The sequence below is a fragment of the Jaculus jaculus genome, chromosome 3 (genome assembly GCF_020740685.1).
Source record: "Jaculus jaculus isolate mJacJac1 chromosome 3, mJacJac1.mat.Y.cur, whole genome shotgun sequence".
Lineage (NCBI taxonomy): Eukaryota > Metazoa > Chordata > Mammalia > Rodentia > Dipodidae > Jaculus > Jaculus jaculus.
This window is the reverse complement of record NC_059104.1, coordinates 178,163,616-178,185,363: the sequence shown is the minus strand read 5'-3', so window position 1 is coordinate 178,185,363 and position 21,748 is coordinate 178,163,616. Positions and strand designations below refer to the sequence as shown.

The 21,748-nt window shown below is 50.5% G+C and overlaps 1 protein-coding gene across 2 annotated transcripts in view; it reads left to right on the top strand.

Moving 5' to 3' along the window:
- The window catches only part of Galnt18 (polypeptide N-acetylgalactosaminyltransferase 18), a 383,580-nt gene that overhangs the window by 175,312 nt on the left and 186,520 nt on the right, over window positions 1–21,748 (top strand). For both annotated transcript variants that reach the window (XM_045145464.1, XM_004650865.2), the window contains exon 2: window positions 9,463–9,655. In XM_045145464.1, coding sequence (XP_045001399.1) covers window positions 9,463–9,655 — 193 coding nt within the window. The remainder of the gene's footprint in view (window positions 1–9,462; window positions 9,656–21,748) is intronic.

Genomic DNA, 21,748 nt, shown 5'->3' with positions numbered 1-21,748 from the left:
TTACACACACACACATATGAGAATGAGCGTGTGCCGAGGACAACGGACTAGAAAGGGGCCCATGAGGTGGAAAAAAAAAAGAGAGAGAGAGAGGCTTTCATGAAACGGGGCAGGAGGGGAATAGAACACGTGATATGAAAGCTGAGGAGGGACTCCTGGGGATAGGAGGGTGTGCTCAAGGAGGGGAGGGGCTGAAGATTGGGGAGAAGAAAGGTCCAAGTAAAACAAAGTCTGTATGAAAATGCCATAATGAAACACCTACTTTGTGAACTCATTAAAAAAAAAAAAATTAATGAAGGGCTGGAGGGATGGCTGAGCAGTTAAGGCGCTCACCTGCTGCCCTGGGTTAGATTCCTCAGTATCCAGATAAAGCCAGATGCACAAAGTGGCACATGCGTCTGGAGTCTGTTTGTAGTGGCTAGAGGCCCTGACATGCCCATTCTCTTTGTATATCTCTCTTCTAGCTTTCTCTGATTGCTAATAAATAAAAACATATTTATTTTATTTGCAAGCACAAAGAAAGAGAGAGGGAGAATGGGAGAGAATTCCCCTTCAAAAGGCAGTGTCACCCCTCCTCCCCCTCAGCTTGGCAGGTGTCTCACATTTCTCAAGGAAGGGAAACTGAGGCTTGAAGGGACCTCTAGGTCTTTCTTATAGGCCATAAATATCAGGCCCAGGAGAAAAAGGTCCCCAGAACCCAGTGGGAAAAAGATCAGGAGACAGGACCAACCCGCGAGCTTCAAACATGGCGCCTCGGTGCCAGGAGGTGGAGCCTCAGGATTTGAGCCTGTGTTTCGCCCCTTTCCAGCCACTGGGCTCTGGATCTCCCCTCTAAGTCCATAGTGCTATAGCTCTGACCGATGCCTGAGGGCAGAAACCAAACTAGCAGCAGCTACAAAGCTGGTTACAGGACAAAAGGTGGACCCTCCTGTCCCCCGATGTCTGCACTCAAAACCAGCTTTGCTAGTTAGAGGGGTGTCCAGTAAGCCAAGAGCAGCCACAAGGAAAGGAAGGCTCTGTTGGTGTCCTGGGGAGGCCTCCCTCCATGAGCCAGGCCCTTGGGCAAGAAGCAAAGACGTAGCGCCTGGTGAGCACATAGTCCACGTCCTAGGATGGTGGCTTTATCTGCTTTCTGGCCCAATCCTACAGCCCAACCCTGATATAAGAGCCTCAAACCTTTCTGACCACCAGCAGCAACTGCACTTGAACCCCTGTCCTGCAATCCAGAGAGAGAGGTGGGTGCTGGGCTCAACTTGGGAAGAGGTCTGGGCTGCAGCCGATCTAGCGACTCCCGTGCAAAGCAAAAGGCACCTCTGGGTTTTCCACTGAAGCTACAGCAAGAGCTTGAAGATGGATCAGCTCCAGGCCATGGAGGTCTCCAGGGACGTGGTCCTGGAGAGCGTGGATGGTCAGAGTGGGACAGAGCTGGACAGCCCCGCCAAGCGCTTGTCCTTTCACTGCATGGTCTCAGCCATGCTAGGACCTTGGCTCAAAGCCCGCGGGTCACTCCTCACGCAGAGTGTCTCCTTGCTTTCAGCCTCAGTGGCTTTGGAGCCTCAGAAGGCTTGGCAGATGTGCTTCTCATGCCTGGCTGACTTGACTGTGACAAGGCTCGGAGCTGTGGCTTTCGTTGCATTAACTTGCGCAGCGTCTCACAGTGCGTTCCTGCCCCACTTCTCTCCTGTCGCAGACAATTAGCGTGGAGGATGTCAGGATGGGTGTGTAATGCTCTGCTCTCATTTATGCATTTGTGTGTGTCAGGCTCCGTGGGTGAATCTCCGAGATCATCTCACAGCATTTCCCAGATGTGCCCTGTGATCATTGGTGGAACTTTCTGGAAAACAGGTCATGTACAATGAGGGCTGGACATTGCCACGGAGGAGCTGATGAGCTAAGAATATGTCTCCAGAAACCCACGACTTTGTCCACATGGGCCTACGTGGAAAGGGCTTGAGCCGGGGCTAACCAACAAACACATGCTTGATCGTGAGAGTCACGAAGCATACATGTGATCCCAGCACTTGGGAGGCTGAGGGAGGAAAACTGGAGTTTGAGGCCATGTTGGGGCTACCTGATGAGCTACTTTCTCAATAAAAACAAAACAACACTAAACCAGATCTCTACTTTGCCCATCAAGGCTGAGGGAAGAGGGGGCAGAAAGATTCTAAGAGCCTCCAAGTGGGTAAGAATAGCCCGAGACACCACGCTCCCCTCACCCTTGTACAGACTGACTGAGGCCTCTTGATCCCCACAATGAATAACCAGTAACCCCCAGCAGAACTGGGGCAGGGGAGAGGGAGGATCTATGTGTGCAACATTTTTATGAAAAAAATAATAACTTTTTCAAAAGTGAGCCAGGTGCTTGCCTTGTATATGTGTGGAACTGAATTCGATCTCTAGAACCCATGGAAAATGCTGGGCGTGGTGTGTGCTTGTGACCCCTGCACTGGGGAGGCGGAGACAGGAGGGTCCCTGGAGCTTGCGGGCCAGTGTAGGCCACTGGACAGCTTCCAGGCCGGCGACAGACGCTGTCTCCAAAAGACCCGACCGCATACACGGGAACTAACACTGAAGGTCCTCCTCCCGCTCCCGCACACACACGCACACATGCCCACACACATGTGCACATATACCTTAACCTCGCGCGCACGTGCACAAGTTAACTCATTCATAGAAACACACAAAACAGAGACGCGCCAAACACTGGGAAGGCGCACGCGCTAACCAAGCTACGGAGCTGCTGGTACAGTGAGGGGCAGGGCCCAGGGGCTCTCGGCGAGGCCGGGCATGGGCCTTGATGACTGTGCTGAAGAGCTCAGAAACCATCTGAAGATGGGCCAACCCTCCTCACCCCCCTCCCCAGGGAGCTGAAGCCCCTGGAGGAACTCGGGGCAGAGCTCCTTACCCTGCCTTGAAGGTATGCCCACAGCCCAGCAGCCAATGCACACCACTGGCTGGCTGCCCCTCCCGAGTTGCTCCAGTCATCCCCCAAGCGCGTCTCACCCACGACATGCAGATGGGATTGTGGTCAGGAGAAAATGTCAGGGGCAGAATGTCAGTCCCAAGCCCCTTAATGTCCCCTGTGCAGCGCAGCAGCCTGCCCTCCATGACGGCTGGGTGAGGCAGGGAGGCCTGGCCTCACCACCTGGCAAGGGACACCGCAGTAGACCTGGAGTCTCTTCTACCAGGGAGACCAGCTCTGAGGGCAAAAGTTTTGAAGTCAGATACCCAAGGTCAGTTTGGAGTAGGGTCTCACATACTGAACACACTATGCTTCCTTGGATGGGAGGCTTTTGTGATGTTTTTGTTTTGGGTCTTGGGACCCATTTTTTTTTTTTTTTTAATACTTATTTGTGAGAAAGAGACAGACAGAAAGAGAGTGAGTATGGGCATGCCAGGGCCTCCTGCCAATGCAAATGATTTCCAGCCACATGTACCATCTTGTATATCTGGCTTTATGTGGGCACCGTGAATTGAACCCAGGCTGTCAGGCTTTGCAAGCAAGTACCTTTAAACACTGACCATCTCTCCAGCCCTTCTCTATGCTTGTTTGTATATTTTATTTGTTTATTTTTTTGAGGTAGGGTTTCACTCCAGCTGATGCTGACCTGGAATTCACTATGTAGTCTCAGGGTGTCCCTGAACTCACAGTGATCCTCCTACCTCTGTCTCCCAAGTGCTAGGATTAAAGGCATGTGCCATCATGCCCAGTTTCTCTGCTTGTTTTTGATTGGCATGGCTAGTCATCCTTTCAGCCTTCCATTGTATTTTAAAATTCTTATTTATTTATTAGAGACAGAGAGAGGGGTGGGGGAGAGAAAGAGGGAGAGAAAGAGAGAATGGGTGCACCAGGGCCTCTAGCCACTGCAAACGAACTCCAGATGCATGCGCCACCATGTGCATCTGGCTTACGTGGGACCTGCAGAATCGAATCTGGGTCCTTAGGCCTTGTAATCATGCACCTTAACCGCTAAGCCATCTCTCCAGCCCAGCCTTCCATTCTCCACTGTGGACCGTCTCGCCCCTGTCCCCGGAGCTGCCCCAGGCCTGCTGAGACCCTGTTGCTCGGCTGTGTGTCTGGTTACAGATCTGTAGGATATCTGTCCAGCGACTTGTCCAAGCACCATGCTCACTCCTGCTTCACTATCTTTTGGCTCTTGCTGCCCCGCCTCCCTAGGGACAGCTGACCCTTCCCTAGAGTGAGCTTTGTGAGTCACACCTATTATGATCTAATACAAGCGCCCCCTTTTCTGGAAAACTTGTCCTGCACCCCTCCGTCCCCTAGGGACATAGTGACATTGTGTACATCCTCAACCACAGCATTGATGCCGCTTTGTATGTTGCCTTTTCCTTTAAGCCAGCAGCAGCTGCACGAGCATATGGACCCTGTGTCAGTCATTTTTATATTTCAATGTGCAGTAATGACATAGAATAAATTTGCTTAAATGGGTGGCTTTCAGAGATGAGGCAGAGCATCATGACAGTGGAAGTGTGTGGAGGAGGAAACTGCTCACTTCAGGGTGGACAGGAAGCCGAGCACGAGGAAGAGACTGGGACCAGGAATATCCTTCAGAGACATGCCCCCAGTGACTTATTTCCTTCAGCTAAGTCTTACCTCTAATGTTTCCATAGCTTAATAATGTAGTGCCATGAGCTAAGGACCACATCTAACACATGAGCCTCGGCGGGGGGGGGGGGGGGAGGGGAGTTATGGCATATTCAAACCATAACAGCAGGGCAGGCAAGTTTTTCCACAAAGAAACAGAAAGTAAGTACTTTCACCTTCTGGGTCATAGGTCTCCATCATACCTACTCAGCCCTGTTTATAGCTTGTAAACAGCTGTAGATATTGAGAAAATGGATTTGACTGTGTTTCAATAAAGCTTTATTTAAAAACATAGATGGTGGGCCATGGACCACAGTATGATGCTTCTGGTGCAAAGAGAAATAAATGTGGTGGTATTTGGAAAAAAACAAAACCTTGGTTCAATGCCTTTGACAAACTGTGGCCTTAAAGTCATCAGCAAATAATTAATCTAACAGTTAACCACTATGGGTTACTTATTAACTAATTCATTTTACAGTGATGTGTGAAGACCCTAGAAACCAGACATAGGAGTGAGACAGACAGGACCCTGAACTCTTGCTGTCTACACCCACGAGGACAAAAATAAGAATTCAACGAGCACAATGCGTGGTTCTGTGCAAGAAAAGAGCAAACCTGTTTGTTGATAGACATAAACCTGTAAACAAGGGAGGAAGAAATCTTAAGGGAAAGGGGGGTGAGAGAGGGGAATGAATTACATGTGACATGAAACAGCGATGAGGGGAGGCTGGAGGAGGGGCCCAGCAAGAGAGCAGGGCAGAGAGGATGAGGGAAGGCAGTGGGGAGGAAATAAATAAAAACAATCGGTGCTGGCTTACATGTTTGACAAGGACAATGCCATCATGAAACTCACCACATTGTATGCTAACTTGAAAAAGTATGTGTGTGTGCGTGTGTGTGTGCGTATATATATATATATTTATAACAAATAGTGCTTTCTTCCCTGTCGTGGCCCTAAATCACTTTTGAGAACCCACTGGTTTCTAGTTAGCTGTCATTTCTATCCATGCTAAGTAACGAGGTAGGGACATACGGTGCTGTAACTGAGGACTTCAATCTGTTTGCAATACATTATTATGCAACGCAGGCCTAATTGTGAATCATAATTTTTTCATTAACTGATCTCATTTCACTTGGTAATATCCATTTACGCATTTGAGAGCAATAAAACTACATTTCTTTTAAATATTATATGATTCAGTTGGTTCACTGATTTAGACTTTTCTTACCCCCCCCCCCCCCCGTTCCAAGCAAATGAGTCATACATCTTTTCAGAGATAACAAGGACCTTCAAGATCACACAAGCGCATTTCCCTTCAAGCATGCCTCCTGGGAGCAATGAGCAGGTGCACCCCAGCTCTGGAATGGAGCTTTCGGACAACCCCCACACCCTAAAACTTTTGCTTTGTCTTAGAAATGCATGTCTAGGCTGTATTTGATTCCTCAATTATTTTAAACTGATTGATGGAGTTGAGTTTCCTTTTATATATCTAAATAAAATTAGTGAGCCTGGGGACATGGCTGAATGGGTAAAGTGCTTGTCACACAAGCATAAGAACCTGAGTCCAGATACCCAGCTCCCACATAAAAGTTGGGCTTGGTGGCTGGAGAGATGGCTCAGTGATTAAGGCACTTGTCTACATAGCCTGAGAACGTAAGTTCAGTTTCCCCATACCCACGTAAAGCTAGATGCACAAGGTGGTGCATGTGTCTCGAATTCCTTTGCAGTGGCTGGAGGCGCTGGCATGCCCATTCTCTCTCTTACCTGTCCCCCCACCAAAATAAATAAATAAATAATCTCCTTTTAACTTGGGCGTGGCAGCGTGCTTCTTCCAGTTATCCCAACACTGGGGAGGTGGAGACAGGGATCCTTGGGGCTTTCTAGCTAGCTAGTCTAGCCAAATTGGTTAACTCCATGTTCAGTGAGAAACTCTGTCTCAAAAAATAAGGTGGAGGGCTGGAGAGATGGCTTAGCGGTTAAGCGCTTGCCTGTGAAGCCTAAGGACCCCGGTTCGAGGCTCGGTTCCCCAGGTCCCACGTTAGCCAGATGCACAAGGGGGCGCACGCGTCTGGAGTTCGTTTGCAGAGGCTGGAAGCCCTGGCGCGCCCATTCTCTCTCTCTCCCTCTATCTGTCTTTCTCTCTATGTCTGTCGCTCTCAAATAAATAAATAAAAAATGAACCAAAAAAAAAATTAAAAAAAAAATAAGGTGGAGAGTGATTAAGCAAGATTCCCAACATCATCTGACTTCCACATACATGCACATACAGTGCATGCATACACACATATACATGTGCCCACACACATGAATGCACATCATGCACATGCATGCACACCACACACAGAAACAAAAAGAAGGGCGGTAGAGATGGTTTAGCGCCTAAGGTGTTTGCCTACAAAGCCTAACAACCTGGGTTCAAATCCCCAGTATCCATGTAAAACCAGATGCACAAAGTGACACATGTATGAAGTTAGTTTTCAGTGGCTGGAAGCACCCATTCTCTCTCTGTCTGTGTCTCTTTTCTCTATCTCTCTCTGCTTGCAAATAAATAAAAACATTTTAAATGTTTTTATTTATGAGAGAGAGAATGGGTGTACCAGGGCCTCCAGCCACTGCAAACGAACTCACGTGCCACTTTGTGCATCTGGCTTATGTGGGTTCTTGGGGTTCTGGGAAGTTGGAACTGGGTCCTTAGGCTTCCTTAAGCGCCTTAACTGCTAAGCCATCTCTCTGGCCCTAAGAATATTTTTAGAAAGAAAATTGGTAGTTGAAATGATGTGCCATGTCTGCCCTTACAGGGACCTGTATCCTGGCTGTGTAGAGGCAGTAAGGCCCAGTGGTAGAGCCACTGTCCAGACACGGAACTCTCAGAATTGAATCCCAGCTCCTTTTCTTCCTTATTTGTGAACTGGACCACGGTTCTTGTTCTTTGGGTCTCTCTTTGTGAAGTGAAGATGGTCTGTGTGAGATGAGTGGCTTTGTGGGACATGTTCAGAGGGCCTGGCTCCTGGGAAGAGTGAGAACTCAGCACACGATGATTATCAAAATCATTCTGGAAGTTATAGCTGTGACTCCACTGGAGAACAGCACCTGGGATGACAGGTGCCTTGTGCATGCTTGTCCGGAGTCTGGCCTTCTCGATTTGGGAACCCCTGAAGCATTTTTGTGCCTCTCTATCTGTCTCACATGCGCGCGCGCACACACACTCACACACACACACACACACACACACACACACACACACACACACAAACCTTTGGCATCAACACACTGTCTGCTTTCAGAAGACACTCAGCTCCCAAAGTTTCTCCTCCTCCCCCACAGCCTCTGCACACTTCCAGTGAAGAGGCCCTGGGAGCTCTCCTTGTATGTTGGAGGAGCCCAGTTGCTGGAAGGTTCTCCTTGGTTGTCAGGCATCCTTCTCCTCTCCCAGATCAGCACTTATCTGAGTGGCCCAAGAGGAGGCTGGAGCTCCAAGCACCATGATCTTGAAGACCTGGGGCCGTGGACCCTGCCCTGTCCCTAACCTGTACCTTTAGAGGTACTGTGTCCACTGGCTCTGTGATGACGACTTAGGGAACAAGATAAGGTGCTCCATACCTGTGTCTCCCGGTCCCATCCTGCTTCTGCATCCTCGGGTCTCTGTCTCCTTCCAGGCCTCTGGCTCCATCTCGTACTTAAGCATTTATCAGTCCAGTGGGCTAGACATCCGTGTTCATTGTCTCTGCTTTCCGGTCAGAAACCGTGTGCATGACTCCCCGTCTCAGGTAACTAGTTAGAAAGGCCCAGTCTATCAGCACTGTCTGGCAAGACCTCTCTGTTCACCCCCTGTCATAAGAAGATTGGAATCACCTCTCGCTACAGTGCCCCTGATTGCCATTGATTGCGTTCTCACTCTGAGGCACATGCTCATCTGCGCTCTGCATGCATTACCCACTGCGGTCCTTACGGGCCCTGCTGGGCGGATGTTAATGATCTCCACTTTCCAGGCAGGAGAGCTCGGGCCTAGGGCGGCTGCTGTGTGCTGTGGCCTCAGAGCTAGTGCACTGTGGAGCCGAGTCTGAATCCTCGACTGGGCGCATTCAAAGTGGGTGTTCTGCCAGCTAAACACCCCCTCCGTACACCTGGCTAGTTCATTTGAAGCTGTGAGCTGGCCCTCACCCTGGGTAGGGTTAGCACCATGAATCCCCTGGGGGTTTGAGCAGCTCCCAGCATGCACGCTGGGCTAACTGTCACCTGTGTCCCAAGGGCCTCTCCTGGTAGGTAGGGTCTGGAGCTGCAGGAGGCAGTGTGGCTGCATCTGAGCCCAGCCAGACACATGGCACAAGGTGTGCCAGGGGTTCACAGTGGGGCAGAGAGCGGGAGAGGGCATGGGAAGCCGGGACTAAGTACAGAAGACGCCGGCCAGCTGGGAGGGGAGGCTGGGAAGACAGGCTTGCAGGGAACGGGGTACAGGCTGGGCGGAGAGGGACAGAGGCAGAAGGCCAGTTTGGGGACTGGGCCGACATCCCTGGCAGGGAGACAGACTGGGAAAGGCAGAGGCTCTGTTCCGAAGGCCGGAGCTGGGAGGGGAGGGTGCGGGTGGCATCAGGCTCACATCCCTCAGCTCTTGGCAATCCCTGCTGGGTGTATTTCTACATTCCTGCGTTTCATGGTTACTGGCCAGCAGACTGAAGGGCTCGATTCATGGGTGGCTGAATCTTCTGGAAGCATGAAAATTCCAGTCTCTGCACTCTGGCAAGGAAAGGGCTGAGATTGTTCTACCCGAGGCTACTGTGAGCAAAGAGAGGGCATTGCCATGGCACATGCTGGGGTACATTCTGACCCTCTGTCTCCTTGTCCCTTCTTTCCCCAGAGGCTCCTGCCAAGCCTGAGGAGGCGGAGGCCGAGCCCTTCACGGACTCCTCTCTGTTCGCGCACTGGGGTCAGGAGCTGAGCCCCGAAGGCCGGCGCGAGGCTCTGAAGAAGTTCCAGTACTACGGCTACAACGCCTACCTCAGCGACCGGCTGCCTCTCGACCGGCCCCTGCCAGACTTCAGACCCAGTGGGTGAGCAGAGTGGGCAAGCAGGCTCCTGTCACCCTGCCTGGTGCAGGGGTGGGGTGGGGTGGGAATGGGTGCCGTTCCTGTCCCAGCCAGGGTCTGTCTCTTAGCCTCAGTTTCCCCCCTCTGCTCAGTAGGGAGGGACAGCTTCTTTTCATTAGGGATTTCAAGGATTAATAACCCACATTACTCCTTCAAGGCACCAGGATCATCTAGTATTCCCATTAATATGTCATTTTAACCCAATTAGTTTTATGAACAATTTTTCACTTTAAATTAGTTTCCAAAGTGCATCCATCTTCCAGGGCTAACAAGTCATTATACACGACAGTGAAGTCTGTCTTGACTTCTCTGTTACAGAAGGATGTTTCTTTAAAGTTCAGCCAGAAATTTTATTATTTCTAATTGTTGAAAATGTGGGCACATACCACAGCTGAGACAGTCCCATTAACTTTCACGAGTTCCCCCCAACACCTTTAACCCCCCCCTTTTGCTTCTCATGTTTAAAATATTTCTTAAAGCTACAAAACAGAGTTAGTTCTTGCTTTTTGGGTATGGGTGTGTGGGTGTGCTATGTGCGGTGTATATGTGGCATGGCGCATCATGTGTGGCCTGTGCGCGTGTGGATACAGGTGTGCACACCGCACGCACAGAGGCCACAGCAGAATTTTGGGGTGTCCTTATCTATCGCTCATCCATGTACTACTTTGAGCTGCTATTTTGCTGAGTGAACCCCAGTTATTCTCTGGTGTCTGCCTTTGCTCCCCTCCCCCCATGGACTGGGGTTACAAACATGCATGGGGAGTTGAAATCAGGTAGTTGAGGCTATTTGCCACCCACTTAAGCACAAGGGACCCAGACCACCTGATTTGTTGAATATAGTTGTTCGCGAACCAGGGGAGAAAAGGGCTGGGCTGCAGGGATGGAAGCGCCAAGGACCTTCAAAGCACAGAAGAGTGTGTAGTCACCTAAAGATAATTCACCAAGTCTTTATTATGGGCCAGCATAACCGAGAGGCAGGGATCGAGGGAGCCGTGAACGAGGGACTGGAGCCTCAGATTTCGCATTGCTGGCATCCTAGCTGGGCGGGAATAGATACCAAACAAATCATCTATATAGCGTGTTCAATGGAAGCACGTGCTATGCAGAAACATAAAGTGGGAGAGGGGGATGGGCGCCTCCTGGGAGAGCCGTGGAGGCTGTGAATTTTTATTTGTGATCAGAGACGCTGTTGCTATGCAGGTGATACTTGAGTAAAGACCTGGTGGAGATGGGGAAGGATGATGTGGGTACATGGGAGAGAGGGGGTTAGCCCTGAGGCCGAGAGACTGGCAAGTCCTCTTCGGAGGCAACAGCCTGCTTAGTAAGTTTGGGAAAAGGGGACCTGATGGGCTGGAGAGATGGCTTAGCGGTTAAGCGCTTGCCTGTGAAGCCTAAGGACCCCGGTTCGAGGCTCGGTTCCCCAGGTCCCACGTTAGCCAGATGCACAAGGGGGCGCACGCGTCTGGAGTTCGTTTGCAGAGGCTGGAAGCCCTGGCGCGCCCATTCTCTCTCTCTCCCTCTATCTGTCCTTCTCTCTCTGTGTCTGTCGCTCTCAAATAAATAAATTAATTTAAAAAAAAAAAGAAAGAAAAGAAAAGGGGACCTGAGTGGCTGATACAACGTAGCAGTTGTGACAAATGATGTCAAAGGGACTGTGGCGGGCCAACTAGGGCAGCGTTCCTCACCCCAGGCTGCATGTTTTACTTACCAAGAGATTTTTAAGGAACTGGGGCAATGGGGCAGAGGGTCAGAGCGCCTGCTATGCGAGCAGAGGGACCCGAGGTTGCCCAAGTTTGATTCCCAACACCCATGAATAAAACTGGACGTGATCCGCGCATGCCTGTCCCATGGAGGCCAGAGACAGGAGGATTGCTGGGGCTGCTGGTCAGCCAGTGTGACCGAATACAGCAGCGTTCAGTTCAGTGAGAGAGACCGTCACCACGATACAACACAGAAGCGGAACAGAGGAAGACATCCCTGATCCCGCATGGGGGTAGATGCGTGAGTCGTGTGCATTTGCATACAGATAGGCATGCACTACACAGAATGTAACACACATAGACACACCCCCAAAATTAAATAAAAGGGCAAATAAGACCTCTCTAGTGCAAGTCAGGCCTGGTGGTGCATGCCTGTCACCCCAGCGCTTGGCAAGAGGATCACGAGTTCGAAGCACTCCTGGCTACCCAGTCATCTCCAGAGCAGCTTGAACTACACGGTGAGGTCCTTTCTCAACGGCCGAAGACCAGAACAAAACGCGATACTAGACCTGCACCCCAGATCTATTCAGTGAGGATTTTCAGAGTTCAATGGGGCTTTCCAGTGCACCAGTGGGCAGCACTCAGGTCACTGGTGTTCATTTCCTTATTTATTTTTAGAGAGTGTGAAAGCAAGATCAAGGGGTGGGGGATTGATGCACCAGGGCCTGAGCCACTGCAATAGAACTCCAGACTCTTGTGTGACCTAATGGGCATGTGTGACCTTGCGCTTGCCTCACCTTTTGTGCATCTGGCTAATGTGGGATCTGGAGAGTCAAACATGAGTCCTTAGGCTTCTCAGCCAAGCGCCTTAACTGCTGAGCCATCTCTCCAGCTCATGTCAGTGGGTTTTCAGAGCTTCGCGGTGCAGCCATGCAGATTGCAGAGAAGGGCTTTCTTTGTAGGCTGCTACGTTCTGCTGTGAGGTGGGGGTCCATGGAAAGAGCCGGAGCAGACAGTCACAGGCTCAGAATGTCATTGTTGATGGCCCCACTGGCTGCTGTGCTGATGAGATGAAAGGGGCAAGGCTGGAATCTGAGACAGCACTCAAGTGGCTATCACATACTCAGGGCACAGGTGGAGAAGCTCAGGCCATGGCAGCTGTGTGAGGTGCTGAGGTGGCATTCACTGGATTCTGGAAGGATCCTGATGGTGATTTTAATTCCAGGCCACAGGGTCATGATCCCCTGTGAGTGCTGCAGAGACCATGTGACTGAGGCTGGAGTAGCAGGTCTGGTATGAGCAGGCTGCAAGGGCTCTGGAAAAGGGGTCCTCAAGAGACCCTTAGCCATGACCATAGCCAGCAGAAGATCCATGGCTTTATTGCCAAGCTGTCACAAGACACAGTCCATCTACATTTGTTTAAAATTAAAGGGAAAATAAGGAGGAAGTTATGGCAAGAGTGGTTCCTGCATATCGAGACCTGTCATAACAATAACTAGTACGGATGCAGGCTGGACGAGATGAGAGTGCCCTTCGTGGGAGCTGTACCAGCGGTAGCTGGCAGTAGGCAAGGCAATGGTGTATTCTTCCATTCCAATCTAGAAGCCAAAAGAACAGGGTCTGAGGACCCAAAAGGAGAAGTAACCCCACTGAGTTCTGATCCTGGCACTGGCCACAGCTGTGTGAGTTTGTGCGCTGTGCTGAGAGCTGTCTCAGAACCTCTTCACCCTTCGCTGAGAGAGACCTTCTGCCTGTGCTTTCAAATGGGGTCTGCCTAGAGATGGACCCTGCAGGAACCTGGGTGGGCAGAAACCTGCAGTTTCCTGCTGGCATAATCAGGACAGAAGAGCCTTCCCTCCACATAGAGAGTTACAGTTTATGGACTTCTACACCTCCCCTGGGGGCTGAGGTAACTCCAGTTGGTTCCCCTCTCTAGACAGAAAAATGAATGAACCGAGTGTCTAATAAGGGCAGAACACACTGAGCCTTCTCTCCTCAGCCATTGCTCCAAGCAAGCAGCTTACACACTGGGCAGTTTCCCTTTGCCATGAATTTGGAAGGCTCTCTCTAGCTCTTTTCCAGCTCACATGCCAGGCACATGCCCAAGATGGACGGCGGCTGGTGGACCACTCGGAGCAAGTATGGGCTTCGGTACAACAAGGCCTCCTTTGTCTAATAGTTTCCACTCTAAAGTCCCTGCCTCCTACTCAGACACAGATTGGTGCATCCTGTTTAGCACATTTTGGAAACATCTTTCCAGTGCCTTCAGTTTTATTCTATTTCAAGCCACGCTGGCAAGCATTCTTACAGCCCAAACCCAATGTTCAGATATAATTCAGTCACTCTCACTCCCCTAGTAAGTAGCTGAAGCTGGTACACTTACTAGGCTCTACTGCACAGAAGAGAAGACTGAGGCCCACAAATGTGCATGAGCTGTCCAGCGTTGCCAGGGGCAGAACTGGGGAAGGAAGCCAGGCAATAGCACGTGGGCAAAAACCACTGTACCAACTGCCACGAGGTGAAAATTGATGTTACGGTCACAGTGTTTGAGGCCCTTGGTTTGGGAAGTCTCCTCCATTCCCCACTTCCTCCTCGTCCTGGAAGTCTCCTCCATTCCCCACTTCCTCCTCGTCCTGGAAGTCTCCTCCATTCTCTACTTCTTCTTCCTCCTTGGTTCTGGAACTCTCCTCCATTCTCCACTTCCTCCTCATCCTGGAAGTCTCCTCCATTCTCCACTTCCTCCTTGGTTCAGGAAGTCTCCTCCATTCTCCACCTCCTCCTTGTCCTGGAAGTCTCCTCCACTCTCCACTTCCTCCTTGTCCTGGAAGTCTCCTTCATTCTCTACTTCCTCCTCATCCTGGAAGTCTCCTCCATTCTCCACTTCCTCCTCATCCTGGAACTCCTCAATTCTCCACTTCCTCCTCATCCTGGAAGTCTTCTCCATTCTCTACTTCCTCCTCGTCCTGGAAGTCTCCTCCATTCTCCACTTCCTCCTCGTCCTGGAAGTCTCCTCCATTCTCCACTTCCTCCTCGTCCTGGAAGTCTCCTCCATTCTTCACTTCCTCCTCGTCCTGGAACTCCTCCATTCTCTACTTCCTCCTCGTCCTGGAAGCCTCCTCCATTCTCCACTTCCTCCTCATCCTAGAACTCTCCTCCATTCTCCACTTCCTCCTTGGTTCTGGATGTCTCCTCCATTCTCCACTTCCTCCTCATCCTGGAAGTCTCCTCCATTCTCCACTTCCTCCTTGGTTCTGGAACTCTCCTCCATTCTCCACTTCCTCCTCATCCTGGAAGTCTCCTCCATTCTCCACTTCCTCCTTGGTTCAGGAATTCTCCTCCATTCTCCACCTCCTCCTTGTCCTGGAAGTCTCCTCCACTCTCCACTTCCTCCTTGTCCTGGAAGTCTCCTTCATTCTCTACTTCCTCCTCGTCCTGGAAGTCTCCTCCATTCTCCACTTCCTCCTTGTCTGGAAGTCTCTTCCATTCTCCACTTCCTCCTCGTCCTGGAAATATCCATTCTCTACCTCCTCTTTGGTTTTGGAAGTCTCCTCCACTCTCCGCTTCCTCCTCGTCCTGGAAGTCTCCTCCATTCCCCACTTCCTCCTCGTCCTGGAAGTCTCCTCCACTCTCCACTTCCCCCTCGTCCTGGAAGTCTCCTCCATTCTCCAATTCCTCCTCGTCCTGGAAGTCTCCTCCATTCTCCACTTCCTCCTCGTCCTGGAAATATCCATTCTCTACCTCCTCTTTGGTTTTGGAAGTCTCCTCCACTCTCCGCTTCCTCCTCGTCCTGGAAGTCTCCTCCATTCTCCACTTCCTCCTCATCCTGGAAGTCTCCTCCATTCCCCACTTCCTCCTCGTCCTGGAAGTCTCCTCCACTCTCCACTTACTCCTCGTCCTGGAAGTCTCCTCCATTCTCCACTTCCTCCTCGTCCTGGAAGTCTCCTCCATTCTCCACTTCTTCCTCATCCTGGAAGTCTCCTCCATTCTCCACTTCCTCCTCGTCCTGGAAGTCTCCTCCATTCTCCACTTCCTCCTCGTCCTGGAAGTCTCCTCCATTCTCCACTTCCTCCTCATCCTGGAAGTCTCTTCCATTCTCCACTTCCTCCTCGTCCTGGAAGTCTCCTCCATTCTCCACTTCCTCCTCGTCCTGGAAGTCTCCTCCATTCTCCACTTCCTCCTCATCCTGGAAGTCTCCTCCACTCTCCACTTCCTCCTTGTCCTGGAAGTCTCCTTCATTCTCTACTTCCTCCTCGTCCTGGAAGTCTCCTCCATTCTCCACTTCCTCCTCGTCCTGGAAGTCCCCTCCATTCTCCACTTCCTCCTTGTCCTGCAAGTCTCCTCCATTCTCCACTTCCTCCTCATCCTGGAAGTCTCCTCCATTCTGCACTTCCTCCTCGTCCTGGAAGTCCCCTCCATTCTCCACTTCCTCCTCGTCCTTGAAGTCTCCTCCATTCTCCACTTCCTCCTCGTCCTGGAAGTCTCCTCCATTCCCCACTTCCTCCTTGTCCTGGAAGTCTCCTCCACTCTCCACTTCCTCCTTGTCCTGGAAGTCTCCTTCATTCTCTACTTCCTCCTCGTCCTGGAAGTCTCCTCCATTCTCCACTTCCTCCTCGTCCTGGAAGTCTCCTCCATTCTCCACTTCCTCTTCATCTTGGAAGTCTCCTCCACTCTCCACTTCCTCCTTGTCCTGGAAGTCTCCTTCATTCTCTACTTCCTCCTCGTCCTGGAAGTCTCCTCCATTCTCCACTTCCTCCTCGTCCTGGAAGTCTCCTCCATTCTCCACTTCCTCCTCATCCTGGAAGTCTCCTCCATTCTCCACTTCCTCCTCATCCTGGAAGTCTCCTCCATTCCCCACTTCCTCCTTGTCCTGGAAGTCTCCTCCACTCTCCACTTCCTCCTTGTCCTGGAAGTCTCCTTCATTCTCTACTTCCTCCTCGTCCTGGAAGTCCCCTCCATTCTCCACTTCCTCCTTGTCCTGCAAGTCTCCTCCATTCTCCACTTCCTCCTCATCCTGGAAGTCTCCTCCATTCTGCACTTCCTCCTCGTCCTGGAAGTCCCCTCCATTCTCCACTTCCTCCTCGTCCTTGAAGTCTCCTCCATTCTCCACTTCCTCCTCGTCCTGGAAGTCTCCTCCATTGTCCACGTCCTCCTTGGTGTTCTCAGATTTGTTCTTCTAGATTTGGGCTTGACTTCTTCCTGGAGGGTGTCCCCATCTTCCCACCCTCCTGCCTAGTCTCTTACGTGGTCATCTTCTTCGTGAGTGGTAAAACACATCATCAGTCCCAGTTTGTCAGCTGCCTGTTCAAGAGAACATCTAACCAGAATGAAAAAAAGCCTATCCTTGTCTGGTGTGGTGGTGCACACCTTTAATCCCAGCATTGGGTAGATGGGGTAGGAGGATCGCCATGAGTTCAAGGCCATCTGAGACTACATAGTGAATTCTAGATCATCCTGGGCTAGAGTGAAACCTATCTCAAAAATAAATAAATGAATACATAAAATAAACCCCATCCTTCGGTTTATAGTCTTCAGAAATTTGCTCATTAGTGAGCACTTACTGAGCATCAAGTGTATGCCAGACACCAGCAAAACGTGAGGCAGCCCAAGATCCTTGCAGCTACCCTGCTGTGGGATACTGTGAAAGTCAACACAGGTCATTGGAGAACTTGATGATGACCCCAGGTGCCCTTGGGGAAGGAGTCATGCCGGTGCCTTCCAATCAGACAGGGATCTGGACTGAATGGTCCATAGAGGCCCTGTCTTTCCTTGGGCTCTGTGGCAGGGGCTGGACTTAGACAGTGACACAAGGAGCCGTCTTCTGACTCCAGTGTCTCCCCAGGGAAGGAAGGATGCGAGCAGAGGGAGGGTTGAGGTTTCCTCCTCCCTTGTGTCAAGAGAGAAGACAGACTTCCTCTCCCAGTGTCCTCTAGAGAATCCATGGACCCTCATGCTCCTGTCTTTGTACAGGAGCAAAGTAGGCCCCTGGGCCACCCAGGGCAGGGGGAATGACACATCACCAACCTCCTCTGATAAACCTGAGGATGTCCCACATGAGGCCTGAGGTCTGGGCAAGGGCTTCCTTCCTGCACTGGGGTTATCCAAGATCTCTGTGACGAAGGGGAGAACTGCCCCGTCCCCACTTAGCTAAATGTGGCTCTCTCTGTGCCTCAAGGCCCTGCGGACAGGAGCCAGATGCTCCGGGGTTTTCAGTGTGTGCCTTGTCCTGGAAAGAGTGTCCATCCTCTTTATCTCTCCATCCTTGTCACGCTAAAATAATCACCAGGGATAAAAACAGACAAACAGACAAAGGCGCACCAGGTCCTGGCTGGGTCATGGGCTCCAGCAGCTGGTGCGCTGTCCAAACTCACCTCTGTTCATGGGAGGTCTGTGTGCTCGGCTGAGGTGAGTCAGACAGCAATAATTTGGAAATTGAAGCTATAGAAAAACACGATAGTAAATCCTTTGCCCTTGGAAGGGACATTTGGGGAGCCAAGCCACTACCAAGGTTGAGAATAGTCAGCAAGAAGGAATACACAGGGTTGTAGTGAGCTGGTCACTCCAGGAGGGAGGAGTAAGGGCGGGTGAGCTCGCTTCCCAAGTGTCCACTAGACAGGTAGTGGCACATGGGTGGCTCCCAGAGCTTCAGCAATAGACTCAGGAACGTCCTTTGCTCAAGCAGTAGATGTTCTTTCCAGACAGGGACCACAGGGGAGTCTAAGGAAGTTGGTGGAAGGCAGAAGCTGTGTGTGAGGGCAGGAGAAGAGAGGCCCAGGTCTCCCAACTCCAGACCTACCACATCACTATGGCAGCTCTATGGCCTGCCTCCAGGGTAGCTCAGGGAAGAGTCCCTTCGCCACTGGCAACTTCGTTCCTCCTGCTGGGCAGATCTACACACACTTCTGAGCTTTGTGATTAGTGGCTCTGCCTTTCTCTCCAGTGTCCCCTGAGATCCATGTCCCTTCTCTCAGGAGCTAGCGGGCAAAAGACTCTGAGCAGGTTAAATCTTGGGAGTGGGGAACCAGGAGTTGCTTTAGACTATTTTGTGCACCCCTAGGTGGGATCAACTAGATCCACATGCAAGCCTCAGGTCCAAAGCTGGAGAGATCCTGTGCCAACATCAAAGCAGGAAGGTGTGGAACAGGACGTGGCAACGGGTGAATACTGCCCAGAGTCAGGCCACTGGGTCGCCGGGGAGCAGGTAGTAGTCTCCTGGGGAAGGAGGTGTCACAGTCACCTTGTCATTGCTGGGGACCAAACACCCATCTGGATGCAGCTTATGAGAGGAAAGGGTTTATCTCTGCTTCCAGTTTTGAGGGGAAGTTTCCTCGTGGTAGCGGAAGCATGGCAGAACAGCCGGGGCATCCCATTCTGTCACAACAACGGGGGAAGGGCACAGTCCCAGTGAGCTAGCTCTGAACACCCAGTGGGTTGGACCAGTGGACCTGTAGGTCCTCCCCCAGTGACACACCTCCTCTGCCCAGGTTCTGCCTCCCAAAGATTCCATACTTTTCCCAAATTGCCACTTGTCAACCAAGTATTCAAAACATATGAGCCTTCAGGGAACATTTCATTTGAACCACTGCAGAGGGGAGGTTCTAAGGGTAACTGGGATTGCAATGACTGGACGGTCACCAGTGTTAATTCACACAGGCGAATGCTTTGCAGGAAGCGCCACCTGCCTACTTGCTGGGTTCTGGACGCTGTGCTGGCGTGTTAGCTGCATGGCTGTGGGATGGTCTCAGGGTTGTACATACAAATTGAGGGCCATGGGGTCTGGGTGGGTGTGACTGGCTCAACAGTGTGGGTCCAGGCTCTGGATGGGTTAGACCCAGGGACATGTCTGAGCTATCTGAGCTTTGGGAGCCAGCGAGGTGGCTTTATGGGCCAGCAATATAAAGGGATGACAAACATGTCCACATGCTAGCCCAGGGAGATGGCTCACAAGGTGAAGTGTATGCCTTGAAAGCATGAGAGCCTGAGTCCCCAGAATCTACGTAAAGTGCTACGTATGGCAGTGTTTGCCTGCGATTGATTCCAGAGCAGAAAAGGTAGAGACACATCCCTAGGGTTTGCTGGCCAGTCAGTCTAGCTCAATTGGCAAGATCCAGAACAACAGGTGACCCTGTCCTCAAACCAAAATGACCATTCCTGAGGAAGAACACCTCACATTCTTCCCTGGCCTGCACGTACTTGCCCACACATGTGAACATGAACCCTTACACATGCAAGTATGCACACACATGTGCCTGTGCAGGAATTAAAATCAGATATGTCCAAAGCCACGAGTGGCGGCACATGCCTTTAATCCCAGCACTGGAGAGGCAGAGGTTGGAGGATCTCCATGAGTTCAAGACCCCTCTGAGACTACATAGTGAATTCCAGGTCGGCTTGGGCTAGAGCAAGTCCCTATCTCAAAAAACAAAAACAAAAAAAAGGATATGTCCACAACCTAATCTCCAGATTAACCATGACTGTGTTATGATACTTAGCAGAGATGACTTGGAGTTACTAATCAGGTCCAATATAGAGATTATCCAGGCCAAGTGGGACCTGTGGGTTGAGCCCTCTCTATAATGAGACACTTCACATTGGAAGGGGGGCGGAAGCAGAGAGATGAAGACAGGAGAAGACCTGAGTGGCTACTGATGCCTTTGGCCACGGAGAAGAACCATGAGTCAGGAAACATGGATCCATCAGCCTCCAGGTGGCAGAGAAATAAGATGCCAGGTCTCCCTCCTCTGGAGTCCCCCGGAAGGAACACAATCCTGCCTATACCTTGAGCCGACGCCTGTGTTGGACTTTATAACTTCAGGAGGGTGAGCTGATACACTGTATTGTTTCAAGCCAAAATTCCACCAGACATCCATATTAGGAGTGGGAAACTAAGATCTTATGTGACCTGCTATGCAGGGCCCAGTGGCTGGAAGGTCTCTGTCGTTGATTTCATATCTGTTTGTGGCTGTGTGAAAATTCTTAAAAAAATGTTTTAAGTAAGGGTTGTGACAATTTCCTTTGGTACTGGGACCTCTAGAACGATGTCGCTGATCTTAGCAGGGAAGGGAGGGCTCCAGGTGAGGCACATGGGACCACGATGGCTGGATGAAGTCACCTATGTTGTTGCCCTTGGGATAGTGATTAGCAAGTAGTACCTCTTGCCTTGCAGGGTGTCGGGTGCTGTGCAAATGCTGTGGATCTTCTCCTATAATTTTATCTTCACAGCACCCTCATGCCCTGGCTGTTATACGCATTTCATGGGTAAGGATGCTAAATATTTGTGAGATTAAAAGCACCTGTTCAGGTTCCCACAGGTGCTCTCTGTTTTGACGGGGGCACGGCCTCTTGCCCAGACTTGCTTCTCTGACTTGGGAGCTTGTCTGTGGAGAAGATATAATGCTCTGTGAAAGATTTGTCCTCCACAGACAACCTCTGGAGCAAGGGGTGGCATGAGCATCTCTTATAACAATTGTGCAGCCACATCTGAAAATTCTAGCAGTGCAAACCCAGCAAGGGAGGAACACTCTTGAACTAAGGCATGCTGGGAAAATACTTCCGGATCTCATTCATGCTAAGTTCCTTATGGGCTATAGTGGTTGTGAGCTATATATATTAACATATATATCATGTGTAAGTGTAATATCTTTTTTTTGTTTTTGTTTTTTTTTATTTTTATTTTTTTATTAACATTTTCCATGATTATAAAATATATCCCATGGTAATTCCCTCCCTCCCCACCCCCACACTTTCCCGTTTGAAATTCCATTCTCGATCATATTACCTCCCCATTACAATCATTGTAATTACATATATACAATATCAACCTATTAAGTATCCTCCTCCCTTCCTTTCTCCACCCTTTATGTCTCCTTTTCAACTTACTGGCCTCTGCTACTAAGTATTTTCATTCTCACGCAAAAGCCCAGTCATCTGTAGCTAGGATCCACATATGAGAGAGAACATGTGGCGCTTGGCTTTCTGGGCCTGGGTTACCTGACTTAGTATAATCCTTTCCAGGTCCATCCATTTTTCTGCAAATTTCATAACTTCATTTTTCTTTACGGCTGAGTAGAACTCCATTGTATAAATGTACCACATCTTCATTATCCACTCATCTGTTGAGGGACATCTAGGCTGGTTCCATTTCCCAGCTATTATAAATTGAGCAGCAATAAACATGGTTGAGCATGTACTTCTAAGGACATGAGATGAGTCCTTTGGATATATGCCTAGGAGCGCTATAGCTGGGTCATATGGTAGATCAATCTCTAGCTGCTTTAGGAACCTCCACACTGTTTTCCACAATGGCTGGACCAGATTGCATTCCCACCAGCAGTGCAGAAGGGTTCCTTTTTTTCCACAT